At 33.4% G+C, this 25,205-nt stretch overlaps 1 protein-coding gene and 1 long non-coding RNA gene across 2 annotated transcripts; one reads left to right on the top strand and one right to left on the bottom strand.

Annotated features, from left to right (window-relative positions):
• Positions 1-1,629: 1,629 nt before the first annotated feature.
• On the top strand, positions 1,630-20,677 carry LOC123675555. The gene is made up of 3 exons (XR_006746785.1): positions 1,630-1,881; positions 4,374-4,376; positions 20,667-20,677. It is a non-coding gene; the product is annotated as an uncharacterized LOC123675555 (long non-coding RNA).
• LOC123675554 (facilitated trehalose transporter Tret1-like) lies at positions 18,467-24,980 on the bottom strand. Its single transcript, XM_045610924.1, has 2 exons — positions 24,736-24,980; positions 18,467-20,018 (listed from the first exon to the last, which is right to left on the bottom strand). Exons 1-2 carry the CDS (start codon positions 24,800-24,802, stop codon positions 18,730-18,732), a joined length of 1,356 nt encoding a protein of 451 aa, XP_045466880.1. The 5' UTR covers positions 24,803-24,980; the 3' UTR covers positions 18,467-18,729.
• Between the last annotated feature and the right edge of the window lie 225 nt (positions 24,981-25,205).

The raw sequence follows: 25,205 nt of genomic DNA, 5'->3' as shown, positions 1-25,205 counted from the left end.
CTTGATGTGGTTCTTTGCCGCGTATCCCCAAGCCACTGAGCCGTACGTGAGTTGGGGTCTGGCAACGGCTTCGATTATCCTGAGTTTGGTGTTTCTGTCCATTCGGCTTCTTCTTCCGATGATTGGGTATAGACGGTTCATCGCTTTGTTGGTTTTATCCACCGCATACTCAACATGTTATTTCCACGTTAGTCCCGTATCCATGATCACACCTTCTTTTTGCTTCTTTTTGCCATTCAACTTCGTTGCCGTCAATTGATAATTTTTCCACCATTTGTAATATTCTCTTTTTTAGTAGGAAAGCTTGACTTTTCTGTCCATTTATTTCAATCTTCCATTTAATGCACCATTTGGTTAATTCATCTGCTGCTTTTTGTAATCTTTGGAGTTTGATATTTGCTCTTCGGTGTTTGACTGCTATTCCTGTGTCATCCGCATAAAGGGCAAGCAAATTTCTCGGATTCCTTGGTATATCGTGTATGTATATATTATACAGGAGAGGTCCTAATACTGATCCTTGTGGGACTCCTGCTTCTAAGTGTCTTAGAGTTGATTTTTCATCTTCTAATTTCTGTAATTTCTGATGGTTCGGCACATCTGTTCGGCCACTGTTCTCATCTTATAGGCTAGTCCTTCACCCCTTCGTGCCATACTCTGTCAAATGCTCTTGTTACATCTAGTAATAACAGTCCAGTAGCTTGTTTGTTTTGAAAGCCTTGGGTGATATACTCTGTTAGTCGGAGAAGTTGTTGTTCAGTTGAATGTTTATCTCTGAATCCGAATTGTTCTGTCGGTAGAATATTCAGATTTTTGGTTTCTTCCTTGAGATTTTTATTAACTCTTTTATTTCTCTAGGGTTCTCTCCTTCTTTGTGTCTTGGTGTTGGTTTGATTACTCTCTTCGTGCTGTCCTCATAAGCCTTCAGTATGTGTTCTTCTAAATCTTTTACTCTATCTTCGAGTTCTTCTGGCGTGTCAATCTGTGGTAGTTTTGTAATTCTCAATTTCAAATTGTTACTGAATTTCTTCCAGTCGTATAATCTCTCGTTTGCAATTTTTCATCATAAGGTTCTGTTCCTAGAATAAATTCGATAGGGTTATGATCAGAAGTTCCATCCTTTATGGTTCTCAGTGTGAAATCCTGTCTCACATTTTTCATTAATACTATGTCAATCACATCCGGTAGCCCTGTACCTTTTGGGAGATATGTCGGTGTTTCAGGTCCGATTACAATTGCTTCATGTTTATCAGCATATTTTTTCAATTTCTTTCCATTCGGGTTCTCTACTCTGCTATTCCATTCAGGTGATTTGCAATTCAGGTCTACTATAATTATCCTCGGGTGTTGTCCTTCTAATAGACTCTGTGCATTTTTTTCAAGTAATTGTACATCTGGCGTTTTATAAGTTGAGATTATACTTATTACCAAAATGTCTAGCGGCGGCTCTGGATATTACTACCCTAAAGCTATAAGAGCAAAAGCTCCCAACGACTAGAATCCGTCCCTGGGTTGTACCTAGTGACTTAAAAAGCACTCTCATCTTAAAACGTAACCAACAACGGTTCATATCGTTTCGAGGAACGATTACAACTTTTACGGCAATCGCGACAGTTTGAGCGTGGAATTAATTGAACTCATCCAGCAGATAGAGGAACGGTGGGAGATGCAGAAATTTTGAATTCAACAGCGCTCAAGACTTCCTCTTGCGATCCGCGGCTCTGCATCGCGCGCTCCGCTCATTTTTTACGACGAAGACGGTTGTGAAGACTTTTTCGCGCGGTGTTTGTTTTTCTGTTAGGGCGGCTTAGATTATTTATGTGTTATGCATGTTAATGAGTGGGTGATGGAAAAAAGTGAGCTTTTGCATATCAATTTCAACTGGTAAGTTCTTCATTTTAGCGGCATGTTACGAATTTGAGCGCACATTAGCAATTAATTTCAGATTTTTTTCAGTAAAATTTTTTTTTATTTTTTTTCTATAGCAAATGTTGTTATAGCAATTTTTTTAAAAACATAAAATATCACTTTAACCGCAAGGGTAGATGAAATGTTTCAACTTTTATTCCTTTGTTTGTTTGTGAGTCATACATGTTGATAAGTCGATAATTAAACGATGCAAGGTCTTCCTTATCGACTTCAATTGATGAGTTTTACTATTTTCACATCTTCCGCAGTTTTTGAGTCAGCAGAAGAAAAAGAAATCATCCTGTTGTTTATTCCTAATAATTTCATGAATTATTAAACTGAACATAACTTTTTTCTTCGTGTGTTTCAATTTAGATCTATACAGATATACAGGGCTTTCCTTAATTTGAAGTACAGGCAGAAATGACAGATTCCTCGGATCATTTCAGAAAATAAAGTCCAACAACAAACGCTGTGTTAGAGATACAGATTGTTAAAATTTGTCCAACTTTTTCTCATGGCATCTTCCCTTCAAACGGTTTTCAACCTAAGTTTGGCAAAGATGCTCCAATTTGAAATTTTCGTAATGTGATATACTAATTTTTAGTGCAAATCTATAGGGTGATATTTTTTCTGGAACAGTGCCCGCTTCTTTCCTCCAGAATTCTTTTTTGATGGACCACTGTTAGTTTAGAAAAATTTAAAAAGAAACTTTGATCCAGTACTACACTTTTTGGTATCCTGTAGTTTTGTCGTATCTGATTTCGAGACAATTATAGATAATTAGTATTACTAATGATAATAAATATAAAGTTTATTCATGATTCAATACATTTACATAAATAAACATGATTACCATAGAGGTAATAATTTATTGCTAAAAAATTACCTGTACTATAGTAATACTCAGGAAAATCCAAATTATTATAAAGATCCAGTTAGTAAGCTGTGATGAATGAATTAATCATAAATTTTTATACTTATTCGCCCAATCTGTCGCGAAAATTAATGAAGTTTCGATAAACTGGTATAACTATTAAAAGAAAGTAGGGCTACAAGAAACTCCTTGTATCTCGAAAACAAGGCTTCAGCGGGCCCATGTTTATAAGACTTTTTTTCATAAAATTAACCAAGGAATGTCACATTTTCCTATATAAACCAATGGAGAAACACCCTGTATATAAATATACTTATTTTAGAATTTTTACAGTGTTTGCTTTCTGCCCAAATGGAGTTTAAGAAAATCTTTTTTTTTTTGAGTCATGCATGTTGATAAGTCGATATTAAACGATGTAAGGTCTTCCTTGCCGACTTCATATTGTTCATGAGTCTTTAAATTTTTGCACCCTTGTCAGTTTGAGAGTTTACAAAAAAGTACGAAATCATCCTGTATTTTATACCTAATCACATATGTTCTTGATTGTTCATGATTAAATTAAAAACAACTTTTTTCATAGTGGGTTTCTATCAAGATAAGTGCAGATATACTGCATTTTATCAGCTTCACACATCAATATTTATGAGGTTTTCCATATCCTCTGAACTTTATTTATTCCTCGATTCATTCTATGCAAATATATATGGCCAAAAATTTTACCATATCAGAGACCCAAATACTCAATACACATATTTTTGCTTTTGACAAAGACTGAAACGAATTTTCCATAAATGCTACTTTACATAATTACAATTATAATTACTCGTGATTGCTTTGCCGTTCGTTAAAAGGCACAATAGACCAAAATATTATTTTTTTCAATTTATATAGGTATGATATTACAAAGTTGAAAAAAAGGAGTTGCAATAAAGAAAAAAATGTATTGGAAATTCAATTTACATTTACGTTAATCGATAGGTTAATGATCTAAGAACGTTACTTATATGTAAGTATAGGTTTTATGTATATGTATAAAAACTTTCAGTACCATCGTCGCCAACCAGATTTTTATCGATGCAAATATTCCAGAAATTAATTCGAAAATAATCTTACGCAACTCACTAATTAGAACGTAAACGTGTAATAATGTGAAAAAAAGATCATCAATAAACCCATTACATGGGTTCGATCAACTTACTTTAATGATTAGAAAATATATATAAAATATTTTCCACGTTCGATGAAAATTATTTGACTCAATCGGTACTTGGTACAAGATAATGAAATTACCAAGAGTCAGTGAATTATTAAATATAAGTTCTGATTTATTGGATTAGACACTAATTTGAAACAAGATCTGAAGTGGTGATCCAAAAATTTTACTTCACTTTAGATTGGTGGTGTAGGATCAAAGGAACAGGAAAATGATACTCTGTTAGTTCGCCAACCTTTTCGAAAAATTTCTTTCCATCCTCAAGGCTCTACAAAATTTACGGAAAACATCATTTGTAACATTGATTAAGGTGTTTACAAAAATAAAGGAAAGATGAGCATTACTAAAAGTTATTGACTAAAAAATATCACAGAAAAGATGGTCTGGTATAATTCAGATATACAAAGAAACATTATATAATTCAAAACATTTTAAGTTTAAAATAAGAATAAAAATAAAAAGTAATATACACATATATAGGTACAAACAAAGTACTTACAAGCTAGACTCATCTTTCCTTTATTTTTGTAAATATAATAATAATATAATTTGTTATATCAATGTTACAAATGATGTTTTCCGTAAATTTTGTAGAGCCTTGAGGATGGAAATAAATTTTTCCAAAACGTCGGCGAACTAACAGAGTATTATTTTCCTGTTTCTCTGATCCTACACCACCAATCTATAGTGAACTAATTTGAAAATGTGTTTCCAACTCATTTTTGCGAATTGGCAACCAAACTAAAAGAGAAAAATTCAACAAAGAGTCCATTATTCCCGGATGGAGTCAATACTGCATATCAAACATGGATTAGATAAGTGCAGATATATAAAATAGGATCTTGTTTGAAGAAGCAGAATAAATGGTATTATAACCATCGAATTGTAATTTATAAAAGGGAACCATAAAAAATATCGAAGTCAATTTCATGACCTCTGAACCAGCTTGGGATAGATGAAATTCTGTCTATGTTAATGTGGCAGAATAAGGATTTGAGGATTCAAAGAAAACAATTCATTTTAGCTATACACGAAATTCTGTTGATTCAGTGAATAAATTAGGAAGTGTATTGAAAATTATATGTGGTGCAACCTAAATTGTAATTGTAATTTTCACTTACCTTAGTTGAGTGACTTTTAATATGTACAGGTTTCTTTAGTATTTTAATAGTTTATGAATTTCATTTTATTTTTGTAATTTTGAGTTTATGGGTGAAAACCTCCACTGTATTCTTTTGTAAATAATAATAATAAAAGGTAATATATAATTGGCTAACACCTGCACTTGGTAATGAATGAAGAAAATACAAAAAGAAAAAGAAGTACGATTTTCAAGTGTGTAATATCATACGATATTAATTACCTATCTGGTTAATGTATCAACAAAAATGCCATCAACATAACCATTGTCAAACAGAAGATTTCCACGTTATTCATAGGAATCATAATCGAAAGTAAACCAAGGGGAATGCATGTCATCAAGGGAGAGTAGCGATATACCGGTTTCACCCTCATTAGGGATCATCAGTACCGCATAACTCAACCCAAGATGACGAACAAACGAAATAGCAGGCTTGATAATTGTCATTCCACCGGTGATAATTGTCGTAATAAAGTTCGACTAATATTTAATTTGATATTATTTCGATTACTTTCATTTCACTGCTCCTATTCGTAAGCGCTCGTTTTCTGAACTAAAATCATTCGAAAGAGATACATCCAATATCTCCGTGACAACAGGTTGGATCGAAACGAGAATATCGAAAAAACTAATATTTCACTGACATCAGATCTGACCTTATGAACGATATCTACTTTGCAAGTAGATGTATAACAGAATTTCGAAAAAAATGAGGAAGGAAAAATAAGAATAGGAGCCTTGTGTACCATCGAAAACTACAAAACAGACAGACCAAGGGCGCAATTGGCACATGAATGAAAGCGCTAAAATGTGCCTGACTTCACGTCAGTGTTTTCCTTCTTTTTCGTAATTCTGCTCAAATTTTCTATAATTGTGACAACCAATTGAATATTTGCAGGAAGGTTGATAATGTTATTCGTTACATGTATACAAGCAAAATTCGAATTGAGGAATCTAGTACATTATACCTATGAAGCTACTTAATTTTTAGTAGTTTTATTGTATAGTGAGCACATCAATAAGAAAAATTATGGAATAAGAAGGAACCTTGCGAAATACTTTCATTTATGAAACTTATTTTATATAAAAACCCAAAATATCAGCTATTGTAAAATGGAAACAGAAATAAAATCACTATAAAACACTAACAAATATAAAATATAAAAAAAATATATAGTTTCTTAATATCATCTAGACATATGAAACATCTTATGGATTTTTCACCTAATCTATTGTGGGTTCTTGTAACAGTCCGAGCAGCTCTGGACAATTGTCTTTCAACAGGAGCTGAAGATGCTGACGTTGATAAAAAATCTTCGGCCATTTTAGTCAAGTTTAGAAAAAAGTTCTTTTGCTTCATCCACCATTCTGAAATACATATATTCAGAACTGTCAGCACGTGGTTCAGTGAAGAATTTGTCTATTTCATAACGCCAATTCATTTGCTCAATTTACAGGAGATTTCTTGAAAAACACTTAGGAGATCGATGTCAAAAACACCTATTTATCCTTTGAAGAAAATTATTTTGTACGAGCGCAGACGAACTTGCAGAAATATATACCGTGCATCTCGTTCATATCAAGCTCAAGTAATACCAATTAGCTTGATATCAGGTCAAGCAATGAATATCTCAAATCAAGTCAAGTTCAACCTAATCAAATTGATCAATTCCGATCAGTGACTCGAATCGCTTAAGAGCTTTCCCAGATCAAAAATGCGAAAAAAACATTTCAAAAGGAGTCAATAACTCAAAAGTTTATTCGGAGTCTAAACAATACATGTATTGCATCGATATATGTTCTTCACTGTAGATGAAAGATCTGGAATCAGAAATATCGCACAAATGTTGATTACCTAACTGTATCGGAATCGCAATTTGGTTCCGATAAAAAATAGAAGAAATGCCTGCTTTCTTCATGGCATTCTACTACTGTTACTCGAGATTTCTAGTGAAGACATATGTCTACCGCTAATAGCTCATTGCCCGGCTATTATTTCAAGTTGCTCCTATGCTACTCTTTGTCTCTTTCTTCCAGATGTCTTGGCTGAGTGTCCTCACGGTCAAATTCGGTGAATAAATGAATAATGATCCTATGATAATACTCTTCACTCTTAATCACTAACGTATTCATATAAATCATAAATGTTGCAGTAGCGGATTTACCATCAAGCTGAATAGGCTGGAGCCTAGAGCGGCAAATTTTAAGGAACTCATCAATTTTTCATTCTGATTTACAAAATTGTAAAAAACTTATTATACACCCACAAAGTACGAATTTCAAAATTGGTGGAAAAATTTTAATATTTAATTGAAATATGTATTGTCCTATATACAGAGTCAAATACCCAATATTTCGAAATCTCTACACGAAAAATTGATAAATGCTTTGTAAAATATACTATAATTATAAGATTTCGTACGATGATATAATTAATGATTTTGCAAAATTAAATTCTCAAAAAAAGGTATCATAAAGCTTTTACAATAATTTTACTCAAACCGTGATACTAACAGGTAATTAAGAAGCGAAATTTATTATATTGTTCTTAAACTGCAAATGTAAAAAGAAATATATATCAACGTTCGCCAAATTCATATTATCTGTGTAAGCAAAATTTTATCTCTACTGAATTTGTATTTTTGAAATGATCAAAAATAAAATATTTTAAACGTCCCTATTCTCAGTATCCCTATCAGTATGTTACCCATTAACGAACTCAACCATGACATTTGAAATCCGAACCTAACCTGAAAATTTAAACTTTCCGGCTCTGAATTGGTTTGACATTTAACTACGGATTAGTCAGTAAGTCAAACCTTATCGTTTGAGACCATTTCCGGCCCAGAATTGGAAAAATATCGACATTGTAACGAAATAAATGGAGTGATATATTTGTAGAACAAGCGCTCCAAAAACACTGCAAATATTGGCCAATAGATTTTTTTTATTCTACATTTCATTCATTTTTCATTGCGAAATACATTTCTATACAAAAAATTATAATGAAAATGCAAATATTGTTTCCGTAATTTCTTTCCTTCGATATTAATGAATCGAGTTATTCGAATATCTCATTGAAATTTTATTATTTTTATTTATTTATCAATTTTCATAACTTAGCAAAGTATCAAAGTCGTTCATTCAAACATCTTTTTGTGACTCATATGTTTACCGCAAATTTCAGAACTTTACTCGTTCTATATAAAAAAAATAAATATTTTTATTGCAGAAATATTTCAAATTTAGCTATTTTCTCGTAGTTTATAGTTGAATGTTGATTGCAATGGCGGATTTAGATACCAGCAGGCTGATTAGGCTGGAGCCTAGACCAGTAGATTTTAGGAATATGGCCTAAATTTTTTATTAAATTTGAAGAAAAAATTATCATTTGAATAATTCCTAAATTATGTAAAAAAAACTCTCATTGTCAATTCTTTTAGTACTCCCTCATTAAATTTGAAATTTTCCTATTGAATTATCCCATAAAATTAAATTTTCTGTTCGACATTCTACGCCAGTTGAATGCCAGGACCGGCAAAGCGGTGGGGTGCAAAATTGTGGGGGCGCAAAATCAGTTAATAAAACAAGACATCTTTTTGACACAAACATATTTTCTCATTGGTAAAACAATAAAATTCCAAACTAATTTGTTATAAATCAAATAGGCGCTCTCAACTATAGTTGAGTAGATATTACATAAAATGTACCTTTAAGAACTACTACTTTTCAATATAAAGCGTCCTACTTTAAAACAATTCAGGACGTCTTTTGATGAAATCGACTAAACGTCCTTTGATAAATCTTACATGTTGAGGATTTTAAGTTAAAAAAGACGATTTCATATGAAATTGAAGTAATACCTGAGACAAATAACATAAGCTCCTTCAAAAATAATTCAGATAAATATATAAATAAGGCAAAGTGTTAGAATATTACTTCATCCGAACAAATTACGAGAGAGACAACCAATCCTACACTTGAAGTTTTACTTCATGTCGTCACGGTGGCGCTGCGAGTCTGCGCGTGGCGAGGCCATCGAGGGCCATCGAGAGAGAAAACAAGAATAGATCTTCGATGATCGAGAGCAAACGACAGGGACATAACCTTAGAGATTCAGTCCTTCGAAACTGCCCTTCTGAACTGTGCTTGCTTAGAGACTTACTAGAGAGTTTGATAATGAACGATTGAAATCATCATCTGTGTATTAGTGAATACTCTGTATTTAAAACCCATATATATCCAACACAAAGCAAGGCGGCGAAATTTTATTTTGCCGGGGCACCAAAATGTCTGGCGGCTGTTTATTCAGTGAAAAATTGTGAAGTTTATTTTTTCAAAAATATCACGGCTTTCTTCGTGTTCAATCTACTAAAGTTATACTAAATTGATAAACGACCTTTGTTGTAGGAAATCTAATTTCTTATAAAAAATTTATCTTTCTCAATTTGTGTTTGGAACGCATCCCTTTCTCACAATCATTCTAATAACAGAAAAAAAGTGATGCAATTTCATTGACAGAAAAATGTAATCAATATGATTGTCGAATTACAGCGGTCACTAGAGGCAGCAAAAATTGAATAACCTGCTGCCGACAAATGTTCGTCACTGATCGATTAAGTTATTCAAAACATAATATCTTAAGAACTGCACTGAATACAGACATGAAACAGAAAATACTAAATGATGAAAAATGCGTTAATACAAAGTATTGGAATCAAAAGTTTTAATTTTTTTTTATTTCGGACGGAATAACCCCAGCTCCATACACTGCAGCGTAATATTTCTTCATGCGAGATAGACATTCGATGAGAAAGGAGAATATAATAAAAAATTCTATGGAATTCATAGTATAGAGCTTGAATTACATCCATTAGTCTTCAAAATACAGAAATTCCAACTGGCTTAATATCTCTCTGGAGCAATTCCGTTAAGAAATAAATCAAATCTAGACTTTATATTCATTGCGCCACAGCCTTTGATTGCTAGACAGAAGCACAACTGACAATATTTCATCAACCAATAAACAAATTGTATGTCATTAGTGCGGCTGCTAACCAATTAGTGTACCACTACTTGCAGAAGTATTGAATAATGCATTTTATATACGACCAGTCTGATTGTCGTTATTTATATCCTCGATTATTTTATTATTGTTCGGAGCAATCCTAAAAAGTTTAAATCTCTACTTTGACATTTGATTTCATTATTCATCATGATAAAACTGTCATAATCTAGTTACGTAACTATGATTTAATACAAATTTGTACCGATGTGAAATGTTCAATAAAACTTTTCTCTGGCGCACGTATAAATGAATATGTATTTATTAGAATGATGACAACTTTCAATCAATTATACCATAAAAGAATGGGATGATGATAATGAATTTTAGTCATGAACCACATCCTCTTCAGACTTCATTGCACCTAATATGTGAGAAAGTTAAATGTTGTAATGAAATAATAGATGAGTATGTTATAATTGTACACGGTGAATTTATTGCCTTTCCACCGAAAAGGTTTATGTTGTGGTGAGTTTCACCAACACCTCTGGGATAAGGTGGTTATAGCACTCATCAAGAATATTAAAAACAGAATTATAATCTATTGTTGCAGCCGAAAAAGTCAAACTATGACATTCAACATTCACTTGACAAATTGGCAATTACTTTCAAATTTTGTTCTATAATATTACATCAGGAAAATAATGAAATATCTCAAAGGTATGCCATTGACAGTTGAAGATTACGGCATGACGATGATACTTCTTGGTTTTTTTTGAATGGATGAGAAAAAGTGATTAAAAATTTATACATTTCTTTGGTTTTGGGGTCTTTAGGAAATTAACTACAGGAAACGCAACATGTCACATAGCTCGTGCCACAATCGATTTATTGAAAGACACGTTTGGTGACCGCCTAATTTCACGTTTTGGACCTGTGAATTGGCCTCCAAGATCTGGTGATTTAACACCTCTAGACTACTTTCTGTGGGGCTGTGTAAAGTCATTGGTCTATGCGGATAAGCCACAAACCCTTGACCATTTGGAAGACAACATATACGGCCACAAATGTTGGAAAAATTCATCGAAAATTGGACGTCCAGATTGGACTACATCCGAGCCAGCCGTGGCATTTATATGCCAGAAATCATATTTGAAATGTAATGCCACAAGATTATCTTGCGGATAAATAAAATTCATGTCAATCGAATAATCCATCGTTGTTCTATTGCAATTTAAAGTTCTATAGCTCTAAAAAAAACACCCTTTATAAGAAACGACTATATTTCAATAGAAATCGATGGATGTTTACTTCATGAATATCGAAAAGCAACATAAAATATTTCATGCAATAATTTCAAATTGGTAATTTCCCAAATATTGCAATCAATGACAACTTTCTAAATTCTATAGCTTTTTTGACTATTATTATCTACTATATTACTATTTTTCTTATCAAATTATTCACTTCTACATATTTTGTTTTATTTTGATTTAATTTTTTTTAAGTTAAATTATGTTTCAAAGTTTATCTGAGGTGATTAAATGTTGTGTACCTGATTTATTGGTTTTGAATCGTTACTACCCCATCCATGAAAGAGAGCTATATCCGCCCTTGTATATTCTCGATAATTTCTCGAATTCCATCATCAAGGTCTTCAATCGATTGTGCGGAGCATTGGCATAGAACTAATCTTTCACGTAGCTCCTTGAAAGCCTAAAGGTGTTAAATCACAAAATCTCAGTGGCCAAGTGTGATCACCCCTTCTTGCAAAATTGAGATTTTTTCGTTGCTTGTGTGGTACATAGCGCCGTCTTATTGCTTCACGACGTTCCAAAAGTGCTTTAGTTTTGCGAAATGTGACTGTAATATTTTCATCATTTTCGTACTGATTTTAATAATTTCAATGTGTTGTTGAAGCGTATATCGTTCCGTTATAAGTAAGGAGTAGCTTTTATTCGAAAATCAAGCTCGTGACAAATTACTTGACTTGATTCGAGATATTTGACTTGATTTGACTCTATATCAAGCTACTCGATATTACTTGAGCTTGATAAGCACGAGTCGCACGACATATATTTCTGCAAGCTCGTACGCGCTTATACAAAATAATCATCATTTCATCACTTTTTTTTATTGATGTGCACAATACCCAATAAAACTGGTGAAAGTAGCTTGATTTTTCAAGTACTCGATAAATAAATATGTATTTGACTTGACCTGACATTGAAAAACTACTACTTGAATTGAACTTGACTTGATTCAAGTCCAGCCAAGTCAAGTAGTTTGAATATCAAGTCAAACTGTGGATCTCTTGTGGTGCATATTCTCTCATAGAGCAAATAAATTAAGGAAAACTTTCGTGGCAATGTTAAAATATGAGGCAATTTCGTAACCATTAAATGAAAGAGATATTACACTCTTGTTAGCGTTACCAGCAGAGTCAACCCAGTATAGCATGTATCTTAATGAAAACGAGACGTGCATCACCTTGAAGGATGATATACAAACGATCTCTTTACATAAATCAAAACCGATGATAAACTCTTCAAAAAGTATAATTAAACACTCTTTACACGGAGATCTTCCGCAGATAAGTGAAAATCACTTAAATAAAATCCATTTCTACGATATCACAGTAGAAGTAGGTCGCCCATCTAGGTCTACCATGGAATGATATGTTTCGACTCGACAGAAGCTTTGGAAGACAGAAGAGAGAATACTTCTTAAGCGGACACTATGGATTAATATTGATGGATTGCCAATGTATTGAATCGAATGAGGAAATTAGTTATTGATTAGCTTTGGTGTCGAATGAATACATGATCTGGACATTTTCAGTTATGATGACTGATTGAATTTAATTGTATTTATAAATCCTTCTTAGGTTATTTGATTGATTTGAGTTATAGGCGATTTGTGTCTGCATTCCAACAATTCCTTCAAACATCAACATCAACTCATGGTTGTTATTGTAATAAATAATTATACAATGATTTAATTGAGGTGGTGGACTAGACAATTTCTTCTTAAGATTCCCTGGTAAAAGAGGAATTTGAAAAATATTGGTGAGAGGATATCGATTTTGTGGTTCCGAAAGTAAACGTAAATAAAAAACACTTCCACATCTCATCTTGTTCCATATCATTAATGCAGGCAAAAAAAAATGGTCGTTGTTGTTCAATCAGTATACGTTCTGCACGTTCAATGGTCAGGTATACATTCATGTGTCAACATTGTAAGAATGGAGATGCAATCCAGATGAAAATACGCTATAGCGTGCCGCAAGGAAGGCCCAAATATTGTGAGCGCCAAGATATGAATAAATTTGGTTCTTCTTCGTCACTTTCACTTACAGTAACAATATTTTTGGTAGAGCGAGCATTTCAATGATGAACCTATGGGCCTTGACATCAGTAACTGATCCAGTCTCTTCAAATTTTTTCACTAGTTTACCAATTTTACGCTCAAATGGACGATTATATTCGGCTGTAATGCATGAAACGTACTTACTACGGACTCTTTTTTTTGCAGTAATTTTCCACAATTTTTACCCGTTCAGAAGTAGATAAACGATCCATAATTTTAAATGGCTGACATTCAATGGCAGTTCTGTTTGACATACGTCATTTAAACAGGGCTGCGAAATCCGAATCACCACATACACATCCCAACACAATCCGGCCATTCAAGCTGTCAACACTATACGTTACGAATACTTTCATCTCTGAAACCATTGTGTAGATTCTGCTCATTCATGGATCTCAACCGTCAAATATTGATAGCCCGGCAGAAAGATCCAAACTGCACAAAAATATTATGTGTTCATACAAATTTGCTGTCGCCGTTTTGCAATAGATGGCTATAGTGGAAAGTGGTAGTCAAAGTAAATAGATCGTAGATGTCATACAAAAAGTTTAGGTATTTGTAAACATAACGCCATCGAAATATTAGTCGATTTGTGTGTGCATCATAAAGTTATTCTCGATTAAACAGTTCAGCTTACGAGACAAATTCTCATCATTTGCGGGAAGTTTTAACTTTTTGCTTTAATATGAAGACATCTGCGGCTGGGGCTCATCGAATACTCTCAAATACCGTTAGTGAGGCCGTTATTATTGGAAGAACGATACTCATGTCAAACCCAACAAGAATTGGCAGGATTATTGAGAGTGGCGCAGAAAACCATTTCTAAGCGTCTGTTATGGGAATCGACGCATTGTGATAGGAGATGAAAAATGGGTTCATTACAATTATCTCAAGCGCAGAAAATCATGGGGATATCTCGGCCATATTTCCACGTCGATGGCCGAACCGAATATTCACGGTTCCAAGGTCATGCTTAGTATTTGGTGAGACCAGCTCGACGTAGTGTATTATGAGTTGTTAAAACCGACTGAAACAATCACAGGCGATAGTTATCGAACACAATTAATGAATTTGAGCCAAACATTGAAAGACAAACGATCGCAATACAATGAGAGACATGATAAAGTGATTTTACAGCATGACAATGCTCAACCCGATGTTGCGAAAGTTGTCAAGACAAACTTGGAAACGTTGAAATGGGAAGTCCTATCTCACCTATCTCACTCGTTTCGATCAATGCCAGACGGCCTGGCTGGCCAGCACTTCCGGTCTTATGAAGAAGTAATGGCCAGCGATGGACAATACTTTGAATTATAAATGTATCACCAGTTTTTTACAATAAAGCCTCGAATTCTGGAAAAACGGCGGAAGCAAATTGTTCGGCTATGTATTTCATCTGCTAGTGGAACAAACATCTTGAAAAACTCGAATATTGAAAATATATACACAAAAAGTCTCTTCCACTAGCACAGGCTCAAAAATAAGATACAAATGAAAAAACATCGAAATAAAAGACCTCAACGAATTCACAACATATTGCATTCAACGTCATGTCTCGAACAAACCAAACAATCATCACGTTCTGTCTATGATTCATTACAATGTTCAATTACATCCAACTCGAACAATATAAAGACTCACTCATAACCAGAATAACAATAATTCATAATAAGGCAAAGTAACAGTAGATGTTCTATCTGAGAGTCTAATTTTCAACAGAACCAGCTGAATGCGTTAACTGTCCGACACGATTCCTGCTGAACAGATGCTCAAAATATTACCTATATACCGGTTACTAAAAGAACTTCGGCAGCAGCTTGTCTTCATGCTGGCGGGGTCTCGTTACTAACGGTTTGGTCCTGATGGTTATGGGCTATCAAGATAAACTCGGGTACGTTCCAAGGTATGAAATGTACTTCTCATTGTTGTAAAAACAAGGAAGGCCTCGAGTGATCGTATGTTGCATGGGAAATGTGTTAGTTCGAGCCATTCGAAACGACCATCTGCGCTTTTGGGTAGGTGAAAAAGATTCCTGAATAGTTATTCAATAAAAGTGCGGGACTGCAGGTGGTATTGATATTCTTGCACGAGTTCAAAAACAAGCCACGAACGTGCGTTAGAATGAGCCTTCTGTGCCAGTATCACACATTATTTTTTATATTTCACTGAATTTTTATTGAAATCAATGGAATATTTCGATAAATATCGTTCAGTGATTCTTGCATTTGAAAATGTTGCTTGGCTGAACTACTTTCTGTATCTCAAACTTGACAGATAATAGATAAATTCGTTATGGGAGAGCAATGATCATAGATGCGCCTTTGAGCGATGGAGCAGTGTAGAGCATTGACTCCAACATTTAAGGGAAAAAAATAAGCTCTAGGTCTCGTGACCACGAGGAAGAGGATAAAGATATTTGAATTTCAACCAATGATAAGGGAAGCCAAATCACGTGATCTGCAAGGGTTCAATGATTCAAAGATCAATTTGTTCAATATGTTCAACCAATCAAAACATCGGTTGGTTGGTTAGGCTTTTGGTCTCTCTCTCTCTCCCTCTCTCGTAGTACCAACAAATAATAATGAATATAATCACAAAATCTTTTTGAAACTGATATATTTCCTAACATATTAGATATGGCAGAAATCTGATTAGCAATAGAATTTGTTACGTTACAATTGCCCACTTGAGCAAAAAAAAAGTCGAGATGAGTCTCAAGACCAATGGTCTTTCTTCCTTGTGATATTTCAATCCCAAGCAAGGGTCGAGAATCCCAACAAAATTTTCGCCGAAAAATCAATTTATAAATCACAAAAACTGTACAAATATCTTCTGTTTCGAATGGGCGAGTCATCAGATAAAATTGGCAGTATCTGTGAAGGCCGGTTAGCATAAGTAGAATGGCGAGTAGTTCAGTAACTAAACGTGTCTGAACAATTAAAATTCAGTCGAGTAATTTAGCAAGTACTTCAGTTGAGTCGGTCCATTCAATCTAAAGGATGTTTTTTTTAGAGCTATAGAACTATAAATTGCAATAAAACAACGATGGATTATTCGATTGACATGAATTTTATTTATCCGCAAGATAATCTTATGGCATTACATTTTAAATATGATTTCTGGCATATGACCGCCACGGCTGGCTCGGATGTAGTCCAATCTGGACGTCCAATTTTCGATGACTTTTTCCAACATTTGTGGCCGTATATCAGCAATAACACGGCGAATGTTGTCTTCCAAATGGTCAAGGGTTTGTGGCTTATCCGCATAGACCAATGACTTCACATAGGCACACAGAAAGTAGTCTAGCGGTGTTAAATCACAAGATCTTGGAGGCCAATTCACAGGTCCAAAACGTGAAATTAGGCCAAAACCAAACGTGTCTTTCAATAAATCGATTGTGGCACGAGCTGTGTAATATATTGCGCCGTCTTGTTGGAACCACAGCTCCTGGACATCATGGTTGTTCAATTCAGGAATGAAAAATTAGTAATCATGGCTCTATACCGATCACCATTGACTGTAACGTTCTGGCCATCATCATTTTTGAAGAAGTACGGGCCAGTAATTCCACCAGCCCATAAAGCGCACCAAACAGTCAGTTATTCTGGATGTAACGGTGTTTCGACATACACTTGAGGATTAACTTCACTCCGCAGTTTTGTTTGTTGACTTAGCCATTCAACCAGAAGTGCGCTTCATCGCTAAACAAAATTCGCTTATGAAAATCGGGAACAACGGGAATCTCATTTTGGGCCCATTCGACGAATCTACGCTTAACTTGATAATCGTTTGGCTTCAATTCTTGCACGAGTTGGATTTGTAAGCACGCAAACCAAGATCCTTCTGCAAAATCCTCCATAAAGTGGACGGACACAGATCCAATTCCTGTGCTCGATGGCGGATAGACTCATTCTTCCACAATGCTACGCTCTACAGCAACAATAGCTTCTTCTGTACGCACCGTACGGCGTCTCTGGGGATGCGAGTTATCAATAAGAGTAAACGTGGTGACGTTCCATAGTTAATCGAATTAACTGCTCTGATGGACAATTTTGTCGACGATAAAATGGACGTAGTGCGCGATACGTATTCCGCACAAAACCATTATTTTCGAAATAAAATTGCACTATTTGCAAGCGTTGTTCCGGCGTGAGTCTATTCATGATGAATTGCCAAATCAAACTGAGAATAAATCACTTGACAGCTGTTGCATTGGTCACCATCTTGAATAGGAATGATAACTTGAAGTTTTATACCTCGAAAAAAAACACCCTTTATTTAGTTACTAAATTACTCGCCACTCGACCAAAATACCTGCCCTAGCCAACCAGCTTTAGTCCCAATTTGCACATGTGAAGTAGCTAAAGCAAGTTACTAAATCAAGTGAAGATTCTACTGAATGCAGCACTTTTTCAAGTACTAAATCAAGCGGTTCGTACGATGCATGTAACTAAATTTCTTTACTTGATTCAGTTTACACTTGTAAATTGTGTCTTAAGTTCATGAGGCATTCAGCTAATATTTTTCCGTGACATGAGACAAATTTACACATATATAGGACAGGTCAGAAATTAAGTAAACAGGAAAAAAAATCACACTCAATATTCAAACCAACTTTAAACAAACTTGAAATATTTTTACCAATATGTACTTCCATTGTTTTTTTGTTAATTTCAGTGAGAATGTGTCCTTTACTAATTTTTCATTTGGAACGTAGGTATTGTAGCAGTACGCTCTATTCTACCAGAAATATTTTCGGAAGTAAAAATAAAATTATAGGCTAAATATACGTTTCATTAGGAATGGTGATTGTTTTTCTCTATCATATAAGATCAAGTCAAAAAATTATACCTATAAGATAAGAATTAAAGGAAATTCCCATGAAATTTTTAGGGTATTATATTAAATAAATATAAACAATAATAACTTATATTTATTAATACAATACTAATACAATTTTCAAAAATACAGTACATGTGCTTATTACATTCAATGCTGAATTGCCCCAATTCCATGATTTTCATAATCATCAGTTGCGTTTCATTAGGAATCATCAATAAGAATGAAAGTAAATAACCCATACTCATAAACAATAATAACCAACATTTATTTATCAAATACAATTTTCAAGAATACAATGCATGTGCTTATTACATCCAATAGTGTATTCACTTTACTTACATCGTATTTTTGAAAACTTTTTAATATATCGAAAATTATGTCTCCAATTCCACTTGAATTTCTCTCAAAGTCTTGTCTTTGGTTTCAGTTATACAGAATTTAACATAGAAAACTCCAAACAAACAGCTCACTGAATAAGCAAGGAATAAAATACCGACATCAAGTTTAGCGAAGGTATAAGCTGAAACCGAAAATAATACCCAATTGGTAATTATACAAGCCGAAGTCCCGGCAGATCTCAAATGTGAAGGAAATATCTCCCCAAGATATACCAGAGGGATCGGATCCAACCCTGAGTTATACAAAATTACAAATGATACCATAGCAACCAGTGGTACCCAGTTAAAACCGATGAAATCTTTCGCGTAGAGAAAGTAAATGCCAAGGATGAAATCGAAAAGGCCTGATCCTAACAAAGAAAATATCAATAAAGATTTTCTAGGGAATTTTGTCGACGTAAAAGTTGTAGCACTTGACGCCAAAACTTGAATGATTCCTACTATTATCGAACACTGTTCTGGAGGTAAAATTCCAGCACTATTCATAAAAATCTGCTGACTGTACGCCATCAAAATACCAATACCTGAAAATTGCTGCAGAACTAGTAGCATGGTCGCCATGACAAAAGGCTTCATGTTCTCCTTAGATCTGAAAACGTCAAAAATTGATGTTTGTGTCTCTTTCGTCAAAGCCTCTTCGATTTCCAACAAATCTTTTTCCACATCTACTCCTTGTAATTTATTCAATATATTCAATGAGGCTTTCTTGCCTTTGGTTTCCAATATGAAATACGGACTTTCAGGGCATCCGAAAGTTATCAAAACAACCGATAACAATGTTATGACCAATATGATTGCGTTGAAAATAGGAACAGGAAGATACCGACCGCTAATGTATGAAAACAGTACTCCTGCCTGCACAGAAGGAGAGTTTATTGCCAAATATGAACCTCTTTTTTTTTCTTGGAAAATAATTTCCGATAGATATGACTGTGCCAATCCACTTATAGGACCTATAGTTATCCCATTCAATATCCTTGCTAAATAATACATCTCCACTGTTTTAGCAAACACCAAAATCCCATTACCTAATACTGATGGAAGTATGCACAATACTAGTGTACTTTTTCTTCCAAAGGTTTCGCAGCTTCTCATAAACAGTAGGGGTGCAAATGCTGCGGTGAAAAATAGAAGAGATCCTATGAGTTCAATCTGTTGGAAAGTTATTGGATGACCTAGAGGACTGTCATCTCCGCTAGCGAGTTTCACCAGAACTGTTGAGGACCATGCCATTGTCATCCCATTGGCAAAGATAGATATGTTCACTGAAAAAGAAACATAATGTAATGGGTGTTTTTTCAAGAGCTTAAGAACTTTGAGACTAATTTTAATTCTCGGTATTTAAATTATTTTTTGGTTGAAAGTTGCCTGCTGCTTACCAAGCCCCTATTGCATTGTCAATAGAGTGTGTTGGAATTTTTTAGTTGACCCAAATAATCGCATGTAGGTGCATTCGTATAAGAACTATAAAGTTTGTTTTATTTTTGTGATTGAAAAGTTGCCAATGTGCGGGGGATCTAAATAATTTTACAAGACAGATGGAATTTTGAAATAATGATTTTTGGTCCGAAAATAAATAAGGCAATATATATATTTAACATTTTTGATTCCTGAAAAAGTACCTCCTCGAACAGGAATTGAACCCGCAACCTCCGAATAACTAGTCCAGTGCTCTCACCAAGTGAGCTACCGAAGAAGCTGAAAGTTCCAATTGCATATCGAGGAACCCCTTCTCCCAGAACCAGATGTTAGTAGAAAATTAATGTTAAAATTGAACTAATTCGGTAATGGTGATTATCACGATTCTATTCGTTTTTTTCTCGTCGGCGACGTCAGCAGGATTCAGGTTTTTTCAATCTTCCGACATCCGAGCAATATCAAACCAGAGATGAATCATTATCATTATATTATAGATAAATTTTCACAATTCGGGAGCGTTTTTCTAGCTATAAACGATTCATGATCAATTGTCAAACCTTACTGAACAGAAATGTTAACACAGTTTGACATTCTTAACTTTCAAACCATAGATAACAAGCATCAAATCTTCGCATAGAACTCAAAAAAACTCACTATAAATTGTGAAAAAAATGTCTCAACACCAGAAAAAGATTGGCATGTTTCAAGAAAGCTTGGCAGAAATATACAAAGTAAGGAAAATGTAGTTGCCATTAGATTCCTTTAGATCAGCTGAGTAATACCTTTTTCAATCACTATATAGGGTGGTCAGATAATAACGGAAGCTTCTCAAGAGCTATGCAAAGTACATTCCGGACACATGAAATGTTATTTTTTATTGATAATAACTAGAATATTTCCGATTTCTGCGTTTACTTCTCTATCAATTCTCCTTCCCTAAAACATCTCAAATAAATCAACGAACGACGTAGAAAATGAAAAATTTGATCTCTCGTCTATTTCCCTCTATCAAGCAGACTGTACGTCTAATAAGTTAAAGTTAGATTTGTCATATCAGATTACTAATTCCCAAAACCGTTGGGAGAAGGGCTTGGCGGAAAAATATTCTGTTAAATCGGATAAAAAGGATATTTTTAAATTTCTTATCTCGGTTATCAGCCTTTTAAAATCATTTATTATGTTATCAAACTTGAGGTATCAACCAATTTTTTACACATTCCAGAACGTGAACTGAAAATCGGAAAAGGATGGAATGATTTTTTTGTTTACTAAACATATTTTCAAAAATCAATATAATAAACCAAATAACATTCAGCAAAATATCGAAAATATTTCTGAAACTACAAATTTTATACATGTGAAATAACGAGTCGAATAAAATAACCATATTTCAACATCATTTCTCAGGATATTTCTAAATAATTATTATAAATATAAAAAAATTGACAACATTGGGTCCCCTCCCTTCACAATGATCTTTATGATATATGTATTTGGTTTATTTTTGTGGAATACGATTCCGATTTCAAAAATGACAAAATATTAATAACCAACCAAAAGAAAATTTGATATAACTAAACCTGTACAAGTTGACTAAACGGTTATCAAATTTGAATAACTAAATTAACATGAAGATAGACGTACGTCTGTGCCTTGTAGTTGAAAAAATTACTGAATTTACCAACTCACCACTTGTATATCTACTTCACAAAATTGCAATTGAGGAACTTCTAACTGAATGAACCTCTAGTAAAATTTCTAAGGGAAAACAATCACAACAGGTAGTCATATATTTCTTTCAAATCGACATTTACAATTGAAAAAAACAACAAATATCTTATTGTGGAGACACAATGTTGTCAATTTTTTGTTATTTATATTGAATTACCTTCATCAAGAAGACTCATTCAACTTTAATAAATATTTATTATTAGATACTCGTAGTGACCTTTGAGAGGATTTTTACCTCTTTTTTCCAATACTAACAACCAATCTATACAATGAAATTGTGTTATCGATTCTTATACAAATCTTTGAAATATTTCAAAATCCACTTTGATTTTACAATCATCCATAAAAAAAAACCTGTATTATATCGCACCTTATTTCTTTCAATTAACAGTTCTTCCGATGAACGAGCGCCCAAAAGCTTAGGACTTATGTATATTTTTTGTCATTATTTACAAATCGATAAACAACTGAATTTGTCGATCAGAGCCGAGTCTTGATTGAAGACTCAAAGAAAAACTTCAACATTCAAATCTAACGAATCTTTATGGTCAGTTTATTCAACCAGGTATTCTTTGTTGATCTTCACTTTCATAAATTAAAATTCTAATTATTTCAGTTTTTTATACATATAATATTCACGGGGAAAATAATTACTTTGCCGGCAAGTTTATTGAAATCAAGTCTCAACCTGGTACGGAATCTTTCGAGGAAATAGTTAGGAAGCACCATGGTAATTTGTGCAATGGCGTTAACTCAACTTCCTTAAAAGGATCGCATGTACCCTATTCTAAACATCTTTCTACTTCATCATAAAAATATTAACTTTTTTAATCGTATTTGCGGAAAACCAACTGAAGATATTGCACGACAACTAGAAATTTATGTGTTCTTATCTTCAATAGAAAAAGTAGTACCGAATCGGTAAATACAACTTGCTGGAATACTAATTCCTACAACTTTCAAAATTTGTCGTCTGCTCTCGGGAAGTTTTATGTATAAACTTATATTTGCATTGTTTTCTTGGTCGATACATTTATTTATTGCCCTTTCAACGATTGTTGAATGACGAATGATGGATTTTGACCATTTTGTGGGTTAATTATTTTGTCCTTCAGATGAAAACAGACCGATAAGAGTGTCCTAATTTATTGATATAGAATTGAATAAATAAGCCAAAATTGGAACAACCTTCAAAGGCTGATTTCATGTCAGTTCTTTCCTCATTCTTTGGTAACTCACTCTTTGGTAAATGATGAAAAATATCAACAACCCCCTTTCTATTCCAATTTCAAAATGAGTTGTATCTAAATATTGAATAGTTATTTATAAAACAAGTGTAGAAGACATTGATAGTTTTCCACGAGATCAAAATTCAAAACCGAATGAACGAGTGTAAGAATGAGCTTTCTGTTCTGTACGAATATAATTAATTATTTCCAATTATTCAAATATCTCTAATAATTTCCGAAAAAACTACTTACAGACCGTTTTTATTAGATTTTTGGTTAATGTTTACAAAATCGCCTCCTCGTATCTCTCACTTTTTTATCATTTTTTCAATGAAAATAAGCATTCTAGAATGATTCTTGATGGTTTTCGATGATGGCAAACTGGTATATATGCAAATTTGTTTAAAAGGGATAGGTAGTGAACAGAAGAGCTGAAAATCTTTGAAAGAACGTTATGAAAATGGTGAATTCTAATCACTTTTATCCTTAGAAATGTCTAAAATGTAAAGACTGATGCATTCGTTCTAGAAAACAATTCAAAAAATTTAATATATTTTTTATTTGAAGAAAAATCGTGGAAATCTGCATAAAAACTTGTTCGCCATAATCAAAAATCATTCCTAACTCAACCTGACCTAACAGATAATAGGTTTGCTTAGGTTATTCAAGTCATTATTATTAAGTTAGGTCATTCTCCAAGAAAATATCTAATAATTTTTTGAATTCAAGAAGAATTGCGAAAATCTGAATAAAAACTGGTTCGCCATCATTAAGAACCATCAAAAATCATTCCTAACTCAACCTAACCTAACAGATAATAGGTTGGGTTAGGTTATTTAGGTTATTATTATTAAGTTAGGTCATTGTCCAAAAAAAAAATATTTTTTTTAATTGGAGAAGAATCGTTGAAACCTGCATGAAAACTAGTTCGGCTCCATGAAGAACCAACAAAAATCATTCATAACCTAACCAAACACATAGTAAATTATGTTAGATAAGGAACGATTTTTTATGGTTTTAAAATTATTAAATGTTTTTTCTTGGACTTTAACTTAACTAAATAATATCTAATAACCTCAATAACCTAACCCAACCTATTATCTGTTTAGGTTAACTAAGTTATGATTTGTGATGGTTTTTAATGATGGTGAACTAGTAATAATGCAGATTTCCATGATTCTTCTTCAAATTAAAAAGAATTATTGAAGGAAAATAATTTTTGAGAATTTTAATTGAATTTGGTAACGAATACTCAGGGTGCCAATCGAATAATTTTTGTATATCAATGTTTCATATAATATTTTGCACATTCGTTGAAATATTCTGCGTGAGAAGAAGAAATAATAATATTGCAAAATTCCAAGTAGTTCTTGTGTTAGTCTGTAAATAAATTAGGATTTTAAAGAATAAGTCAATGTTTTTTGATTAATTTAAATCAACCGTTTTGAATAGTGAAATTAAAAAAAACCTAAAGCTTATTGAAGTCTTGGGATAACATACAATTAGTGTCACTTTACGGACTTATATCTATCTAGAATATTACTTTTTGCAGAAGATGCATATTCAAATTAAATAACTTCCTATTTTAATTTCTTACACTCACCTGCTATGACAATGAAAATTGTATAGTATGAACGAAAAAATCGTGCAAAATATTTCCAGACAGCCATTATCAACTCATCAACTATACAAATTAAACTATAATAAAAGTTGACAGGAAAAATTTTCCCTCATAAGTGAATGTATAAATAGCTGATATTATCTGTACCTAATACTAATTTTAGTACTTTTTAACCTTAACGTCTGTTTTCACATTCCTATCTAGGTTCCCGGGAAAACTCAAATTTAGATTGTGTTTTTTATCAGAACCTTTATTTATTGACCTTTTAACAATATACAGTGAACTCATGATAAATTTGTAATTACTTTTTTATCGGTTGATGATTGAAATTGCCTGATAAGGGTATTGGGTATTTCAAAGTAATGGGTGCTTTTTTCAAAGTATATAACTTTAAGTTCGCATTACTGTTCAAGATAGCGACCGATTTAACAGCTGTCAAGTGATTTATTCTC

This window comes from Harmonia axyridis, chromosome 3 (genome assembly GCF_914767665.1).
Source record: "Harmonia axyridis chromosome 3, icHarAxyr1.1, whole genome shotgun sequence".
Classification (NCBI taxonomy): Eukaryota; Metazoa; Arthropoda; class Insecta; order Coleoptera; family Coccinellidae; genus Harmonia; species Harmonia axyridis.
This window is presented reverse-complemented; position numbering and strand designations above follow the sequence as displayed.

Bases quoted from the DNA above. Each gene is read 5' to 3' on its own strand.
- LOC123675554 (XM_045610924.1), bottom strand. From the start codon at position 24,802: ATGGCTGTCTGGAAATATTTTGCACGATTTTTTCGTTCATACTATACA. The intron at 20,019-24,735 runs GTGAGTGTAAGA...TTTCTTTTTCAG, and splicing joins AATTTTCATTGTCATAGCAG to TGAACATATCTATCTTTGCC.